Below are 19,208 nucleotides of genomic sequence, written 5' to 3'. Positions count from 1 at the left end.
ACTCTGTGGTACATTTATTATAGTCGGGGAACCTGCATTGACACATCATTGTCGTCCAAGGTCCATAGTTTATGTTAGGGTTTTCTCTTGGTGCTATATGTTTATATGGTTATAGACAAGAGTATAATGACATGTATTCACCAATATAGTATCATACAGAGTTGTTTCACTGCCCTAAAAATCTCCTGTGCTATACCTGTTCATCCCTCACTCCCTCTTAAGCTCTGGCAACCACTGATCTTTCTACTGTCTCCATTGTTTTACCTTTTCCAGAGTGTCGTACAGTTAGAATCATACAACTCTGTTGAGTATATACCGAGGACTGTGATTGTTGGGACCGTATGACAAGAATATGCTTAGTTTTGTAAGAAACTACCAAACTGACTTCCAAGATAGCTATCCCATTTTGCATTCCCACTAACAATGAATGAATTAAGAGTTCCTGTTGCTACACATCCTCGCCAGCATTGGTGCTGTCAATTTTCTGGAGTTTGGCTGTTGTAATAAGTCTGTGTAGTGTCATCTTGTTTTAGTTTGGATTTTCCTGATGAAAAATGATGTGAAGCATTATTTCTTTTTTTTTTTTTTTTTTAAAGATTTATTTATTTATTTATTTGACAGACAGAGATCACAAGTAGGCAGAGAGGCAGGCAGAGAGAGAGAAGGAAGCAGGCTCCCGGCTGAGCAGAGAGCCTGATGCGGGGTTCGATCCCAGGACGCTGAGATCATGACCTGAGCCGAAGGCAGAGACTTTAACCCACTGAGCCACCCAGGCGCCCTGTGAAGCATTATTTCTTGAGCTTGTTTGCCATCTGTGTATCTTGTTCGGTGAGGTGTCTGCTAAGGTCTTTGGCCCATTTTTCATTTGGGTTGTTTTTTCTTATTGTTGAGTTTTAAGAGTTCTTTGTGTATTTTGGGTAATAATCATTTGTCAGATGTTCCTTCTGCAAATATTTTTCTCAGTCTGTTGCTTGTTTTCTCATTCTCTTGACATTGTCCTATGCAGAGCGGAAGTGTTGAATTTTAACAAAGTCCAGTTTGTTAGTTATTCTTTTCATGGAGATTGTGTTTGGTGTTACATCTGAAAAGTAATTGCCATACCCAAGGTCACCTAGATTTCTCCTGTGTTATTTTTAGTGAGTTTTATAGTTCTGCATTCTACATTTAGGTCTATAATCCCATTTTGAATTAATTTCTGTGAAGGATGTTAAGGTTTGTGTCTAGAGTCATTTGTTTGCATATGGATGTCCAGTTCTTCCAGCACTGTCTGTTGAAAAGACTGTCTTTGCTCTATGGTATTGCCTTTGCTCCTGTATCAAAGATAAGTTGAAAACACTTATATGGGTCTATTTCTGGGCTTTCTATTTTGTTTGATTGATTTTTTTGTTTATTCTTTTGCCAGTACCGCACTGTCTTGATTACCATAGCTTTATAGTAAGTCTTGTCAGTACTCTAACTTTGCTCTCCTTCAGTATTATGTTCACTATCCTGGGTCTTTTGCCTCTCCATATAAACTTTAGAATCAGTTTGTTTGATAACCACAAAGTAACTTGCAGGGATTTTGATTGGGATTGCATCAATCTGTAGATCAAGTTGGGAAGAATTGACATCTTGACAATATTGAGTCTTGTTATCCATGAATATGCAGTGTTGCTCCACTTACTTAGTTCTTTCTTGATATCTTTTATCAGACTTTTGTAGTTTTATATAGATCTTGTACATATTTTGTTTGATTCAAGCCTACTATTTCACTTTTTGAGGTTACTAATATAAATGATGTCATTTTTTTTTTTAAAGATTTTATTTATTTATTTGACACAGAGAGAGAGATCACAAGTAGGCAGAAAGTCAGGCAGAGAGAGAGAGAGAGAGAAGCAGGCTCCCTGCTGAGCAGAGAACCTGATGCAGGGCTCGATCCCAGGACACTGAGATCATGACCTGAGCTGAAGGCAGCGGCTTAATCCACTGAGCCACCCAGGTGCCCCTGATGTCATGTTTTTAAATTAAAATTCTACTTATTCGTTTCTGGTAGAGAGGAAAGTGAGTGGCTTTTGTATGTTAACCTGTATCCTGCAGTCTTGCTATTATTGCTTATTAGTTCCTGGAGTTTTTTGTCCATTTTCTCAGATTTTCTCTATAGATAATCATGTCATCTGTGACAAAAACAAAATCATGTCATCTGTGACAAAACATATGTATACATTTTATACCTTTTCTTGTCTTTTTTTTTTTTTAAAGATTTTATTTATTTATTTGACAGGCAGAGATCACAAGTAGGCAGAGAGGCAGGCAGAGAGAGAGGGGGAAGCAGACTCCTTGCTGAGCAGAGAGCCTGACTTGGGGCTCCATCCCAGAACCCTGGGATCAAGACCTGTGCCGAAGGCAGAGGCCTTAACCTACTGAGCCACCCAGGTGCCCCATACCTTTTCTTGTCTTATTGCATTGGCTAGGACTTGTTTTTAGGAAGAATTTCAAGCTTATTGAAAAATTGTAAAAGTAAAACTTACACAGGAATACCTCATCTTTATACCCGTTACCCAAATTTGTCTACTGTTAACATAATTCTGTGTGCTTTATCATTTGTAAATTCTCTTTTTCTGTGTCTGTATAGGTATAGATAAATATTTTTTGATATATGTGAATCATTTGAAGTTATTGTGACCTTTTACCCTTCAGTACTGCATATGTATTTCTTAAATAGGTATATTCTCTTTGATATGCATAGTATAGTTATCAACTTAAGTAAACTTAACACTGGTATACTTTTATTCAATCTGTGGTTTATATTGCACTTTTGTCAGTTGGTCCCATAATGTCCTTTATAGAAATTTTCCTCCTCCAGTTCATGATCCAGTCTAGGATCAGGTAGTGCATTTTTTTTTTTTTTAAAGATTTTATTTATTTATTTGACAGAGAGAGATCACAAGTAGGCAGAGAGGCAGGCAGAGAGAGAGGAAGGGAAGTTACTCCATTTACTCCTTATTAAGTTCTGTGAGATACAAACTGTCATTAGCTGCATTTTATGGATGAGGAGTGAGAAGCTTAGAGAGCTTAAATACATTTCCTAGTGACACGGCAGCAAGGTGCTCAGGCCCAGGTCTGCCAAATTCATTCTATAACACAAAGACGGTGTTTGGGATCATGGGAACCAGTAGCTCACAATTTGATTTTGAATTGAAGCACACTCTGTTTGTTTTTTTTCAGGTTGATTTAATTGAACCCAGTTTGTACATGGGAGACTCTAGAATTGTTTACCCTCATGCTGTATAGGCTGTCGTGTAAGAGTTATTCTTCATGTTGTGGGTGTCTTACTCAACTGTCTTCTGTTGCTTTTGTGGCTGAACATATGTAAAAGTCTTCCCATATTATTTGCTCTTTTTTTTATTTTTATTTTTATTTTTTTATTTTTTTTTTTAAAGATTTTATTTATTTATTTGACAGAGAAATCACAAGTAGGCAGAGAGGCAGGCAGAGAGAGAGAGAGAGAGGAGGAAGCAGGCTCCCTGCTGAGCAAAGAGCCCGATGCGGGACTCGATCCCAGGACCCTGAGATCATGACCTGAGCCGAAGGCAGCGGCTTAACCACTGAGCCACCCAGGCGCCCCTATTATTTGCTCTTTAAAAAGTCAAAACTTCCTTTAAAAAAGAAAGATTTATTTATTTATTTTAGAGAGGGAGAGAGTGTGTGAGCCAGTGGGGGCAGGTGGGGACAGGGAGAGGGAGGAGGAGGGAGGGCTAGAGGGAGACAATCTCAAACAGATTCCCTACTCAGCATGGAGGCCAACTCTGGGCTTGATCTCAGGACACTGAGATCATGACCTGAGCCGAAACCAAGAGTCAGACACTTAACTGAATGAGCCACCCAGGCACCCCAGTTTGTCAAAACTTCTTGGTGCAGAAATGCAAATAGGGCAGAGACCAGAGCTTTTAGTTTTCTTGAATTTATGTAGGAAAGGTATTCAACGGTATTTATTTATTTATTTAAAAAAGATTTTATTTATTTTTTTGACAATCACAAGTAGGCAGAGAAGCAAGCAGAGAGAGTGAGAGAGGAGGAAGCAGGCTCCCTGCCGAGCAGAGAGCCCGATGTGGGACTCGATCCAGGACCCTGAGATCATGACCTGAGCTGAAGGCAGAGGCTTACCCCACTGAGCCACCCAGGCACCCCTATTTATTTACTTTTAAAAATTTACTTATTTATTTATTTGAGAGAGCAGGAACAGTGGGGAGGGATAGGGATCTGGGAGAAACAGACACCCCTCTAAGCAGGGAGCCTGATGTTGCACTCAGTCCCAGGACCCTGGGATCATGACCTGAGTGGGACGCAGATGCTTAACTAACTGAGCCTCCCAGGCATCCCTTCAAAGGTATTTAGACTTCTTTCTTTCTCTCTTTCTTTATTTGACAAAGAGAGAGAAAGAGAGAGAGAGCACAAGCAGGTAGAATGGCAGGGAGAGGGAGAGGGAGAAGCAGGCTCCCTGCTAAGGAAGGAACCCGATGTGGGGCTTGATCCCAGGATCCTGGGATCATGACCTGAGCTGAAGGCAGCTGCTTAACCAGCTGAGCCACCCAGGCATCCCTAGACTTCTTTTTTAATGTGTGTAGTTCGTGGAACATTGTGGATACTCAAGAAATGTTGAAATACTTGGGATTGTTAGAGTATAGTGTATAGGAGAGAATTAAGAAGATATGAGAATATCTATGAATGTTGAGAGTGTATTGGGACAGATTGGGATAGAAGATGGTAATAGTAAGTAGATTCAGAGCCTTTGGATTTATTTAGTAAAGTGCGATTGTGGTGTAGGGCCTTCTTAGATGAAGGTAACCTGGGTCAGTTCTAGGGCAAAGAGGAGGTGGTGATGGGAAAGAAATAGTGGGAGTGACAACAGGAAGTTTCTGGGTTAGGATTACCAAATTAGAGTGTGCTAGTTTTGCTAGGTTTCAAACAGATTCTGCCTGGAATCAGTTATGCTAATATCCAGTGCTTTTTAATGGCTTGCATCTTTTTTTTTTTTGGAATTAAATAGAACATACTATTTGTAAAAGAGTTCTTGTTTCCAGGAGAGGAACTTGATACATGCATACGAGGAGGAAGCTGGGTTTTCATAGTATGCATAGCAGTAGTTTTAGGGCAATGAATGAAGGATGTGGAAAAGAAGGAACATATGCCAGAGATATTGTGAAGAAAGAATGAACTGATGGGTTGGTGGCTGATCGGAAGTGGGGGTTGGGACATGGGATATCTGCAAGGCAAAGATGTCTCTTGGGTTTTGAAACAAGGTATCTGGGAAGCAAATACATGAGGTACATGCATACATATACACATAATCCAAGAGGCTAGGCCTGGGTCCAGATCTTGATGTTGGTACTTATTGACAGTGCGAACATGGCCAGTTCCCTTTACTTATGGCCCCAATTTTGTTATCTGAGAAGTGAATAAGATAGAGTAGTACTTACTAAAATTAAAATGTGCATAAAAATTACCCAGAGATCCTGTTAAAATATAGATTCTGATTGCATAGATCTGTAGTGGGACCTGAGATTTTGTGTCTCCAATAAGTTCCCAGGTAATCCTGAATAGCAAAGGCTTAGGTGACCTTGAGGATGTTTTCCAGTTTTGTAATTCTATTTATTGAATGTTTGTCCTTTGGAGATCGGTTATATTTGAGACCATGTCACCTCTGTTTAGATAAATGAATTCTAAGTCTGTCTCTTCAAATTAGAAATGTCTAAACCAATTCATCACCTTACACTGATAACCACATCCTTTTTTCAACATCCCTATTTCTGTTAATACTTTATATTTATAAAGTACTTCATGGTTTTTCCAGAGAGCTTTTATATCCATCATTTCATTTGATCCTTAAAATAACTCACAGAGGTAGGCATACAGGAAATATCTCCATTTTATGGGAGGGGAAACAAGCTCAGAAAGTAAGTGATTTGCCCCCTAGTGAGTTGTACTACCCTAGAGTTCAGAATTATTGACTCCAGTTTGAACTCTTAACCACTATGTCACACTGCTTCTGGTAATGGCTATCACAGATACCTGTGCTTAAAGGTTAGTTGCCATCTCTGTTTTTTTAAAAATGTAAATTTTAGGAGCACCTGGGTGACTCAGTTAGTTAAGTATTTACCTTCGGCTCAGGTCATAATCCCAGGGTTCTGGGATTGAGCCTCACATGGGGCTCCCTGCTCAGCTGGGAGCCTGCTTCTCTCCGTCTCCCTCTACAGGTCCCCCTGGTTGTGTTCTCTCTCTTTGTCTGTCAAATAAGCAAATAACAAAAAAATAAAGTTTATTTTATTTTGTTTTAAGATTTATTTATTTGAGAGAGAGAGAGAATGTAAGCAAAGGGAGGGGCAGAGAGAGAGGAGAGAGAGAATCTCAAGCAGACTCCCCACTGAGTATGAAATCTGATGTTGGGCTTGATCCCATGGCCATGAGATCATGACCTGAGCTGAAACCACGAGTTAGACACTCAACTGACTGAGCTACCTAGCCCCTGTTTTTTTTTAAAAAAATAAACAATATATTCATGTGGATCACAATTCAAAGGTATATAAGAGTGAATTTATACCCATTTCCCTTTCCCTAGGACAACCATTTCCCTTTCCCTGGGACAAATACCCATTTCCCTTTCCCTGGGACAACGACGTTATAGGTTATATTATATGCTTCTCCAATAATGACATAATTATATTCTTTTTTTCTCTATGAAACACAGATGCTAATATGATAAACACATTGACTGCATAAACTTTTGTGGGTTTTGGGGTTTTTTTTGAGAGAGCGAGCGAGTGAGAGTGAGTAAGCCATAGTAAGTAGGGGAAGGGGGAGAGGGGAAGAGAATCTTTTTTTTTTTTTTTTTTAAAGATTTTATTTATTTATTTGACAGAGAGAAATCACAAGTAGTCAGAGAGGCAGGCAGAGAGAGAGAGAGGGAAGCAGGCTCCCTGCTGAGCAGAGAGCCCGATGCGGGACTCGATCCCAGGACCCTGAGATCATGACCTGAGCCGAAGGCAGCGGCTTAACCCACTGAGCCACCCAGGCGCCCCGGGGAAGAGAATCTTAAGCAGGCTCCACATCCAGCGTAGAGTCAGATGTGGGGCATTTTTTACAACCCTGAGATTATGACCTGAGCTTAAATTGATTTAGACACTTTACCTGAGCCACCCAGGTGTCCCAAACTTCTGTGTTTTTTTTTTTCCATTAATAGTATTTCTTACAGATTGTTCCATATCAGTGCTCAGACAGTTGCCATATAATTTATTCTTAATAGCCACTTAGTATCCACTGTAGGATATATTGTAATTTAGCTAGTCCCTTATTGATGAACATTTAATGTATTTCTAGTTTTTTGCTAATATAAACAATAGTGCATTACATATATTATGATGTATATCTCTATAAAAATACATAATTTTTTCACAAATGCAGAAGTGGAATTACTGGTTCAGAGAATATGTGCATTTGTAATTTTGGTAGTTACTGCCAGATGGCCATCATCTGAGGTTTTTCCATTTGTACTCTTTTAAGCTAAGTCCTGTTTTGCCACTGACTTGCCTCTGAATATGTTAGCAGACATTTTGGTCTGTGCCAATTTTAGTGTAGCTTTAATTTACATTTCTCTTATGAGTGAGGTTGAGAATCTTTTCATGTTTAAGTGCTATTTGTATTTCCTTTTCTATGAATTATCTATTAATATTCTTTGCCATTTTTTTCTGTCAGGTTTTTGGATTTTTTTCTTACTGATTTTTAGGAACTCTTTATATTTTAGTGAAATTGCTTATGTGAGTTGAAAAGTTTTGGTTAGGTTGTTTTTCCTTTGACTCTGCGTATCACAGTTTTTGCCATGCATAATTTAAAAATGTTTTATGTAGTAAAATTTATAGATTTTTTTTTTCTTTTTATGGCTTCTGAGTTTTTCACCATTCTTAGACTTTTGAGGTTATAAAATAACTTTCCGTGGTTTCTTTTGGTACTTTATGCATTAATTATTTATATTTAAATATTTTTAAGCCATTTAGAATTTGATACAAGGTATAGGGTATATTTCCTAAACATACACATACACACACACACACCCACACACCTTTCCCTTTCTTTTTTCCTTTCTTTATTTCATTCTTTTTTATTTTTTATTTTTTTAAATTTTATTATTTATTTATTTGACAGACAGAGATTACAAATAGGCAGAGAGGAAGTCAAGAGAGAGGAGGAAGCGGGGCTCAATCCCAGAACCCTGGGATCATGACCTGAGCCGAAGGCAGAGGCTTTAACCCACTGAGCCACCCAGGTGCCCCTCATTCTTTTTTATTTTTGTGGCTATTCTATTGCCCTAACACCTTTACTGATTAGTTCATATTTCCCCAAGAGCCTTTTGACTCCCTTGTTTCTTTTGTCAATCTTCATTTCATCCTCAATTGTATCCATTATCTAATCTCATTAAGCCCATTTTTGCTTAGGCTCCTATATTGTCTTATCCTTTCTTTCTGTTCCTGTTAATATTACTTTAAAACCTTTTTATTATGGAAATTTGAAATATGTGTAGTGCAATGTATATTGTGTATATCAGTGTATATTGAAATGCATATATATGAAGAGGTATATAATGAACTCCCAGGTACCTGTTATGTAATATAACTTCAGTAACTGCCATGTGATGACATATCTTGTTTAACCGATGCCTACCTAATCCTCTCTCGCTTACCCCAGTTATTTTGAAGCAAATTATGGCCATAATATTACTCTTTTAAAAAAAATTATTTATTTTTCAGAAAGAGAGAGAGGGAGGGCACAAGCAGGGGCAACAGGAGGCAGAAGCAAGCTCCCCACTGAGCAAGGAGCCTGCTTTGGGACTTGATCCCAGGACTCTGTTATCGACCTGACCTGAAGGCAGATGCTTAACCAACTGAGTTACCCAGGCATTCCCCCAGGATATTACTCTTAACACTTGGACCACTGAGAGCTGTCTCCTGTCTTCCAATTTTTATCTTCCAGGTCCTTGTTTGTAATTCTGTGTCTTTCTTCCTTGGTCTTATATTTCTAGAATAATAGTTTTCTAATAAATGCTCATTGACAGTATACTGCTAGATTGTTTGACCTCAAATCGGCCTTTTTGTGTGCACAAACTCTAGCTCTTTAGTGAGGTTACATACTCTGAAATTAGGGAATGCCATGTTTGTATCCCTAGAGTTCCTAGCATGGTGTGTGGAAGAAATACCAGCAAGATAAAATAGAAGGAAGAAGGAACAAGAGGGGGAGGATGAGAGATATAGGTGGAGAAAAAATGCTAGACCTGTCACTGCAAAGACTTGTTTCTTAGAGCAACACTACCCAGAGGAAACATGGAGGGAGAAGGGCAAGTTTGGACCTTCCACCAAGATTGGGGGTAGATAGGTTTAGAGACAAAAACCCAGAGCCCAAGTGTATAAGAAATGTAGAAGGTTCAGAGAGATATATTTGGCCTTTTCCTGTGGGGAAGTCTGTATTACAATTGTAGTGTTTACTAAACGACTGACTTAAATTCTGGGACTGAGTGAGATTGGAATGAATGTCAAGATAAAGGTTTTAGTTCCAAGGTTGTATGATTTGCATCAGAGAGCTGTCAGTTAGGGATGGGAGCTATAATGTATTTTATGAAAGATTAGAATCAGTTTTTTTTATTTGTTTGTTTAAATCTCTAACATTAGGCTGTTGGTACTATTTGCCTATAACCAATAGCACCAAGCACTGGTTAAAATAAAGCATTTTGGGTTCTTTTAAAAACTTTTTCCAGGGAGTCTTTCAGGTGAGATCAAAAGATTAGAAAAAATAGGTGATTGAGTGCTATAAGATAGAAGGAGCTTTTGTATTTTTTAAAAAGACTGATCTAATTTATCATGCTTAAATTCTCAACTCAGTAATTCAACATTTTTACCTTCTGTGGGAATGTGGAAAACTAATCTCTCAGGTTTGCTTTTGTTTTCCCTTAGAAAAGTATATCAAAATAGTGGTAATCTGAGGTTACTGGAAACAACCTGGGCCTTATTCCTCCATGCCGTTTAGCCTAGTCCCAGGGAGAAAATAAATGTCTGACCTTAAAAAAAAAAATGAGTTGAAGATTGGAAAGGGGGGGCAGGTGCCCAGAACAAGTTTGACTACATTTCTAAACCAAGTGCTGTTTAAAAAAATTATCTCATAATATCTGTGATTTTCTACATTAGAACTTAGCAAACTGGCCAACAGTTTCTGGCATTTGTAACTAAGGAGACTAAGAAAAGTTATTTTGGTTAAAGGATTGTAAACAAATAAATAAGAATATGAAGAGAATGGATATGTACTGAAAAACTTAAAATAATTTACTCTCTGCCTCTTTACAGAATGAGTTGGATTTTTTTCTTACTGATTTTTAGGAACTCTTTAGGACAAATATAGTAATATTTGTTTAAGTAAACATTTAAAATTTCAGGTTCTCTTGTGTTCCATACTAGTGCTTCTTAAAAAATGGGTACATAGTTTTTGATTGTATGCTGTACTACAATTTAAGAGTGGTTATTAAATTTTTGCTTTTATAGCCAATGTCAGAATAAGCATATTTGCACACATTTTCGTGACTTGTGGAATTGGTCAAATATTACATGCAATTTTAAATTTAATAATTATTGCTAAATTGCTGTCCCTCCAAATTGAACCAGTTTGTATTTCTTCTTGCATTATTTTCCTTACTTATATCATCTGTGACAAAAACTAAATAGTTTGACCATTTAATCAGATAGGATTCTTCATTTTCTATTGCCGAGTAAGAAAAAAAATTAGTGGCATAAAACAACATCATCATTTATTTTGCTTATGATTGTGCAGTTTTGTTTGGCTGTGGTAGGAATGACTTTTTTCTGCCTTATTTGGTGTCATTTCTGGTGGCTTCAAGGCTGGGGGCTGATACGGTCACTTATATATCTAGCTATAGCTGGGATCTCACTTGATGAGAGATCAAGTGGAGAGCAACTACAAAGTCCTTTTCATGTAGCTTCTTGGTGTCTTCACATTCGTGTGATTGGGTTCTAAGAAAGAGCATTGTAAGACAACTAGATAATTTTATGATTTAGCCTTGGAAGTCATGTAGTCTAATTTCTACCATTGTCACAGTCCTACCTACATTAAGGGAGAAGGAACATAGACCCCATTTGTTACTGAGGGGTTGGCAGTGCTATATTGTAAGAGAGCCCCGGGGGTGAGAGTGCGGAGGTGTGATGTTTGATACAGACCTTGTTTGGAAACTAGTCTTCTGTGAGGTGGAATGGTTGTTTTGATGTATATATCTTTAATTAGGGGCATGATTATACATCTTCTCATAAGTTTATTGACCATTTCTGTTGCTTTTTCTTTTCCATTTCTTTTTCTTCTCATATGGTTTATAGACTATTTCCATTTCTTTTTATATCCTTTGCCTCCTTTTCTATCAGGTTATAGAGTATTGATTATATTATTGATTTATAATAGCTCTTGTAGATTAAGCAAATTAGACTCAAATTTTGTTTTGGAAGATGCCTCTCTATGGTCTTAGAAGTCATAAAAGGTGTATGTGGGATGGTTATTTAGTAGTGGGGATTTGTGGAGTGATTATATTTAAGAAACACAGTATTTGTGTTTTTGAAGCAAGGGTTACGGATAGGGAAGGAAGGGTGAATGGGAGGCATATTCTCCTCCTGTTAGCTATTAGCCTCCCTGAATCACTCTCTACAGCAGTGACGAGGAATAAGATCAAAGACACGTTAGTTCTCTTTGGTCGTTATTATACCTTGGAAGTCAGAGCATTTTAGATACCTGCAAGGGAATGGTAAAACTCAGGAGGAATATAGAACCCCAATGACGTATATCACTACTGAAAATTGTTTTGGATTTCTTTTTGTTCTGGGGTATGATTTGACTGTTTTTAAAGCTGTGCTGTCACCCATATTGAGATTCAACAAAAATGAATTAACCAACCAGAAATGATCATTTTCTAAAACATGGGGATGTTGAACAAAATGAAACATTTATTTGTATCCTGCCACTAAATGTTACTCTTCATCTACTAACCTGTTATGGGATAAATCCTAAATAAATAGTCACAATATAAATCTCCCTAGTTGTAATCTTTGACAGTTTTATGGGAACTTGGCTGGTGGTTGTCATTCCAATTCTCATTTTAGGTATGTTTGACCCAGAGACACTTAAATTCTTGGCAGGACCTGAATCTCATATCTTTTTGCTCTGCTTTCTTCCTTGTTGGTTTCATTTTTTGGTTTCACTCTGATGAAGGATAGCTGCCAACATCTCCAGTTCTGTATCCTTCCAGATTCAGGGCCAGTGTGGGGGAAAAAAAAACTTAATAATTAAATATAATTTCTGAGTCTTTCAGTGGTCTTAATTAAGTTATATGTTAAGGTCAGGGGGATGGAATGTGCTGATTGACCTGATCTCAGTCATGCCATGAACATCCTTGGGGTTGGAGGTAGAGTTAACTCTAAAGGAAGCATAGAGAGATTGATAGTAGGAGAGGGTGACTGTACAAGGGAGTTTTTCTGTTTGTTTTGTTTTAGTCAAATAGGTGCTGGGCAGGACAAAATAAACACAAAATCCAAAAAAAACCCCCAAAACTTTAGACTACTTTTTTTTTTTTTTTTTTAAGATTTTATTTATTTCAGAGAGAGAGAGAGAGAGAGAGAGCACAAGTGGGGAAGACAGGCCAAGGGAGAGGTAGAAGCAGACTTCCCGCTGAGCAGGGAGCCCAATGCGGGACTCAGTCACCGGACCCGGAGATCATGACCTGAGCCGAAAGCAGACACTTAACCAACTGAGCCACCCAGGCACCTCTAGACTACTGTTACGGTTTGTAGCAGTTGGCTAACAACAGTAGTAATATTAAAAAGTTCTTTAGAGGCATCAGTTTCAGTCATTACCAATGAGTAATTATTATTATTTTTTTTTACTAAAGCAAATGCTTCAGATCTACAACGCATACCACTTAAGTCTTGTTTTAGAATTTATATTTGAAAGATTTGTAAAAATGTTAGGAATTTAGGGTCATACAGGTCTTTTGCTCACCACCAACACTTCAGGTAGCAGAGTTGTGCTCTCATAATATCTATCAATCTTCCAAATCGAAGCTGAATAGGAGTTTTTATTTTATATGTTAGTGAATGTTTTTATTCCCTACATAGAACATTTTAGAGATAGTGTTTCAAAGATTTTAAGCCTCGTTAATTCCAATTTAAAAGTTAAAATCTGTTCAGCTTTAGTTTTGGGGGTGGATGTTATTAGAGTACAACTTTGCTGCCTAAACCTATTGCTAAAGAACGATGCACAAAGAATATTTCATAACCATAAAGGCATAGAACATTTGAGAAAGTGTAAGGAGATTGCTGGTTAAGAAAACTGCATAGGATGTTATCTTAAAGAATAATTCCAAAGTTTGTGGAAATTTAATTGCTCAGAGTATTCATACTTTCCTGAGGTATGTGAGCCACTTTAGATCATAAGACAGATTTGATTTCAGCTGTCTTTTGGTGGGCCATTTGAAGAGGTAAGTCTTTTTTTTTTTTTTTTTTTTTAAGATTTTGTCAGAGAAGGAGAGCACACTATCAGGGGGAGTGGCAGCTGAAGATAGATGTTTAACTGACTGAGCCACCAGGTGTCCCATACCACGAGATTCTTGACTGGGCTAATTCACAGGAGATTTATTCATTCAGTCAAAAAACATTTATTGTGTGTCTGCCATTTAGTAGGTACTCAGCTCGATGCTGGAAATACAAGTATAAATAATAATAAAAAAAATCTCTGGGGTGCCTGGGTAGCTTAGTTTAAGTGTCTGCCTTTGGCTCAGGTCATGGTATCAGGCTCCTTGCTCAGCAGGTAGTCTGCTTCTCCCTCTGCCTGCTGCTTCCCCTGCTTGTGCATGCCTGCACTCTTTGACAAATAAATAAAATCTTTTTTTTTTTTTAAGATTTTTATTTATTAATTTGACAGACAGAGATCACAAGTAGGCAGAGAAGCAGGCAGAGAGAGAGGGAGAAGCAGGCTCCCTGCTGAGCAGAGAGCCCGATGCGGGGCTCGATCCCAGGACCCTGGGATCATGACCTGAGCCAAAGGCAGAGGCTTTAACCCACTGAGCCACCCAGGTGCCCCAATAAATAAAATCTTTAAAAATAAATAAAATAAAATCTCTTACTCACAGAATTTATGTTCTTGTTGGGGAAGATAGACAAATATCTGGAACTAACCCTTTTTCCATGTTAGGTAAAATCACATACTGTTTTTCAAGTATAGATCTTCTGGGGGACCTGAAAACAAGAGAGGGTCCTTTAGGTCACTCTGGTTTCTTCAGTAATTCTTGGATCATGGGATAATAATTTGGGTGAAGGTAGTTGATATTTCCTAAAACTGGTGATAATTTTGGTATTGCTCTTATATTTTGGACTAGCTTGAGTTGGTTTAAACTTTTCCTTACTTATTTAACTTTACTTTTTGAGTATGTAAGACACTTATATGGTACAGAAGTCAAAACTGTATAAGCAAGTAGCAGGAAAGTCTTATTTTATCTGTATTTCCTCTAGCTTGTTCTTACCCCCATAGGTAATCATTTTTTATGAGTTTCTGACTTAACCTTCCAGTGTTTCTTTTTAATCGCATTAAATCTTACGGGAAGGAGAGAAAGAGAAGAAGTGGGAGTCTAAAGGAAGAAGATGGAAAAAAAAAACCCAAAAAACCCCCCAAAACCCAAACTTTACTATACTATTTTTTGGGGCGCCTGGGTGGCTCAGTCTGTTAAGCAGCTGCCTTCGGTTCGGGTCATGATCCCAGCGTCCTGGGATTGAGCCCTGAATCGGGCTCCCTGCTCAGCGGGGAGTCTGCTTCTCCCACTCCCTCTGCGTGCTGCTCTGCCTACTTGTACTCTCTATCTCTCTGTCAAATAAATAAATAAAATCTTAAAAAAAAATTAAAAGGAAGGAAATGAATGGGGGGAATGAAGAAGAGTTTTATTAATAAAATTGGGCTTGTGAAATGCTTTATTGGCACTCTTTTTGTGCTTACACAACTCCTAACTCTGAAAGAGACAACAACTAAAAAAAAATAAACTTTATTTGGAATAATTTTAAATTTACAGAAAAGTTTTAAAAATGTTCAGAGAATTTCCTTCATTCAGTTTCCCCTAATGTCATCGTCTTTCATTACCATTTTTCATGTGTCAAAACTAAAAAGTAACATTGACACATTATTATTAAACTCCATTTTATTACAGTTTAGCATTTTTAAAAATAAAAAGTAGCTGTGTGATAAAATTGGAATGAATATTATTAAAGAGGAAGCCAAGACAAAAAGCACAAGAAGCTTCATGTGTACCTTTACTGCCTTTCATCAAGATTACATCTATAATTTACCTATAAAGAGTTGATTTCCGTTGTCCCTTCTAGCTGCTGGGAGCATCTTGTATTTTATTTAATCATGGTGTAATGAGAATACTTACCATAATGCTTTTGAAATAAATAAAATAGGGGAAAAGGCAAAAAGTTGTACAACCCAAAGTCAGTGCTTTAAGTGTAGTTGGTTAATTTGTGGAGGAGGTTTTTGTTTTTTGTTTGTGTTTTTTTATTTGTTTTCTGTAGATTTTCTTATAAAATGCCTGGATGTGGTCAGTGTTGTTTTACTCACGTTAGTGGAAGAAGCATGGAAGCAATCAATAATGACATATTGGTAACCCCCCCCAGGTAAATGTTTGTAGACTCCACTGCTGATTTTAGAATTAATTGTATAGCTTGGAGTCTGAAGGTGTCTTCGAGCCAGTTGTGCTAACTTCCTAGATAGTGGAAAGAAAGATCTCTTCAGTAATATCTATGCATCTGTGTAAATTACATCTCTGGCCAGGCCTTGTACATTGCTTCGTAAGGCAGTCTGTTTCATTATTATTGTATTTGTCATAATATTATTCTCTTGTGTTGAAGGATAGATCATTGCTCATGCTGCCCTCTGTGGCAATAGGGGAGTGTAAAGACCAGCCTGTATCAATTGTGTGTGTGTGTGTGTGTGTATGTGTGTGTGCGCACGTGCTTGTACAGGAGATAGAAGTGTATGGTACACATCCATATATAGGTGTAACCCCTTGCTTTCCGTCTTTCTTTCTTTCCTTCCTTCTTTTGAGATATATTGCCTGTTTATTATTTATTATTTTCTATTGGGTTACAGAGGAATGTTGGGATAAAGAGATGCATAATGATAATGAGTAAAACCTCATGTCATGGGGTTGTTATGCGGATTAAATAACATCGTATGTTTGAAGTGTTCAGTACAGAGCATGGCACATGGTAAGCATTTAAGAAGTGCTAACAGTGTAGTGATGGTAATAGTCTCTGTTATCAAGTCATTTCCTCCATTAATAGGGACAATAACTAACCAACTAATAAGACTAGTTTAAATGAGGTAAGTGCTATCGGAGAGATAGAAGCAAAGTTCTTACTTGTTCAAATAAAGGAGCAGCTAACCTCAGAAACAAAGGAAGGAGAAGTCTTCTCTCCTAAACTTTGAAGTAAGTTAAGCTAGCATTAGCAAAAGCCTGGGGCTAGGAGCATGCACGGTCTTTTTCATGGAATCTTAAGCATTCGTGTATGACTGAGGGTTGGATATGTAGAAGGTCTAGTGAGAAGTAAACATAGGATGTGGAGAGGTCAGATTGTACAGGGCTTTGAAAGCAATAGGGCAAGTTTGTACTTTATTCTAGAGGCTTTGAGTAATATTTTTAGGTCTTTGAACAGAAGAGCAGGATTGTAATTTACAGCAAAATAGATGTGGTTAGGGGCGCCTGGGTGGCTCAGTGGGTTAAGCCGCTGCCTTCGGCTCAGGTCATGATCTCAGGGTCCTGGGATCGAGTCCCGCATCGGGCTCTCTGCTCGGCAGGGAGCCTGCTTCCCTCTCTCTCTCTCTCTCTGCCTGCCTCTCCATCTACTTGTGATTTCTCTCTGTCAAATCAATAAATAAAATCTTAAAAAAAATAGATGTGGTTAGTTTTCCTGTTAATTTAAAATCTTGATTGAGAGGGCTAATGAAGAATATACAGGAGGAAGAGATAGTGACTGTAATCCAAGGTATGAAATGGAAACCATTGGCAGATTGTGTAAAAATGAGTCTTTTAAAATAAGCCCTAAGAACTTTTTATTTTTTGAAGGTTTTATTTATTTATTTGAGAGAGAGAGAATGAGCAAGCATGAGCAGGGGGAGGGGCAGAGGGAAAGGAAGAGAGAAATGGGTTCCCTGCTCAGTGGAGGGCTCATGGAGAGCCCATGCAGGGCTCCATCCTAGGACCCTGAGATCATGACTTGAGCTGAAGGCAGGCGCTTAATCCACTGAGCCAGAGGAACTTTTTGTAAATATATTTGGGCCTTTTCATACTTAGAGTATTAAACAAATTTATTGGACAATAACCTCTCAAAGAATCTTAATCTCTAGATTGGGAGAAAGGATTAGGTTGCTATGTGCATGGAAAAACAGAACTGTACTTTTCCAGCTGACTGCATATATAATTGAAGATGGACTTACCGCAATAGGTTGGGCTGTCTTTCAGCATAAAGGGAGAGCTTTAAGCATATTTTATTTTAATTTTTTATTTTATTTTTTTTAAAGATTTTATTTATTTATTCAACAGAGAGAGATCACAAGTAGGAAGAGAGGCAGGCAGAGAGAGAGAGGAGGAAGCAGGCTCCCCACCAAGGAGAGAGCCCGATGTGGGGCTCGATCCCAGAACCCTGGGATCATGACCTGAGCCGAAGGCAGAGGCTTTAACCCTCTGAGCCACCCAGGCGCCCCAACTTTAAGCGTATTTTAAAACTGAGCACTCGATTTCTATTTTTTAGTACAGAAATAATTATCTGACACAGGGAACTAGCCTTTGGGAATGAATCTGATGTTCCCAGACTTGAGCATTGCCAACATTTTCTCTTTTTGATATGCTTTTATTTGTCTATTTGTTACCTTGTATTTTTGTTGATTTCTACTGTTGATTATTTAGTGTTTGCCTTTTCAGCAATTGGGACTCCAAATGATTGGTGCATCTTAGTTGGAGAAATTGTTGGGAAGGAGAGACTGATCAGGAAAGAGAGATTGTTTGACTGCTGGTCAGGTGAAAGTTTAATTTAAGCTCACTACAGTTGGGTTACTGACTGGCTGGCTGAAGTGCCCAGTGAGTTATGTTTTGGCTTAGCATCTTTTCCTGGTTGTATAGATGATGTGGCTTCTGGAATGCACTAGCAACAGGGGGTATATGTATGTAATAACTGCTTATCTGTAGGTATGAGATGGATTTGCATGTCTACTAGTATTCTTCTGATGGGAAGAAAGCAAATTACTACTTAGTTTGTATTCCAGGAAATACTAATGCTATTGTACAGTTACACAGTACTTATGTAAATAACATTTATGCTCTTTGACAATACTTTGTATTTGTTGTCATTTCATACTCACAACAAACTTGTAAATGAGATCGGGCAGGTATAATTCCTACTTGACAAAGGGAATGCTGAGGCATAAATAAGAGACTGGGTTAAGGTTACTGGCTCAACATATCAATAACTGGGGCAACTTACTAGGTTTTATTTTCAGACTGTAACTTTCAGAACATTTTATAGGAGGAAAAGCTGAATGTGCCCCTCTTTTTTGTTGTTGGTTTTAGCGACGTCTCAGACACCTTCGGAACATTGCTGCCCGGAACATTGTTAATAGAAATGGCCATCAGCTCCTTGATACCTACTTCACGCTTCACTTGTGTAATACTGAAAAGATATATAAAGGTAAGGGAATCTGTGGACTTTCCCACAGATTGTTACATCTCCTTTTTATTCTTTTGTAACACAAGTGAGTATCGGTGACTCTCGATTTGCTATTATTGCTTATTGGAAAGCTAAACTGTCAATGCTATCCAAAAATATTTCATGAGCAGTTGTTACATATATCATATATAAAAGAAACATGGCTTTTGGATAGTTCTTAATTGCTAAATTTATCATTTATTTATGAATGTTGCCTATGAATGTTTTTGTTCCAGTAGGTATCATGAAAGTAGGTATATGAGTCCAGCATATGTACTAATTTTATTTTCTTCAAAACATAATTTTAAAAAATATTGTGGTAAAATTGAAACCAGTTTATATTTTCTCATATTTGTAATTCCTTGTGTATTTGTGGGGTCATTTTTAGAAGGA

The 19,208-nt window shown here is 37.8% G+C and overlaps 1 protein-coding gene across 1 annotated transcript in view; it reads left to right on the top strand.

The window, feature by feature from the left end:
• Positions 1 to 19,208, top strand: part of UVRAG (UV radiation resistance associated) — a 257,065-nt gene that overhangs the window by 13,822 nt on the left and 224,035 nt on the right. Inside the window, exon 2 of the mRNA XM_082682360.1 lies at positions 18,680 to 18,797. Within this exon, the coding sequence (XP_082538486.1) occupies positions 18,680 to 18,797 (118 nt within the window). The remainder of the gene's footprint in view (positions 1 to 18,679; positions 18,798 to 19,208) is intronic.

The sequence above is a fragment of the Mustela nivalis genome, assembly GCF_964662115.1.
Source record: "Mustela nivalis genome assembly, chromosome: 9".
Taxonomy (NCBI): Eukaryota; Metazoa; Chordata; class Mammalia; order Carnivora; family Mustelidae; genus Mustela; species Mustela nivalis.
Note: the sequence above shows the minus strand (reverse complement) of the source record. Positions and strands in the feature narration are given on the sequence as shown.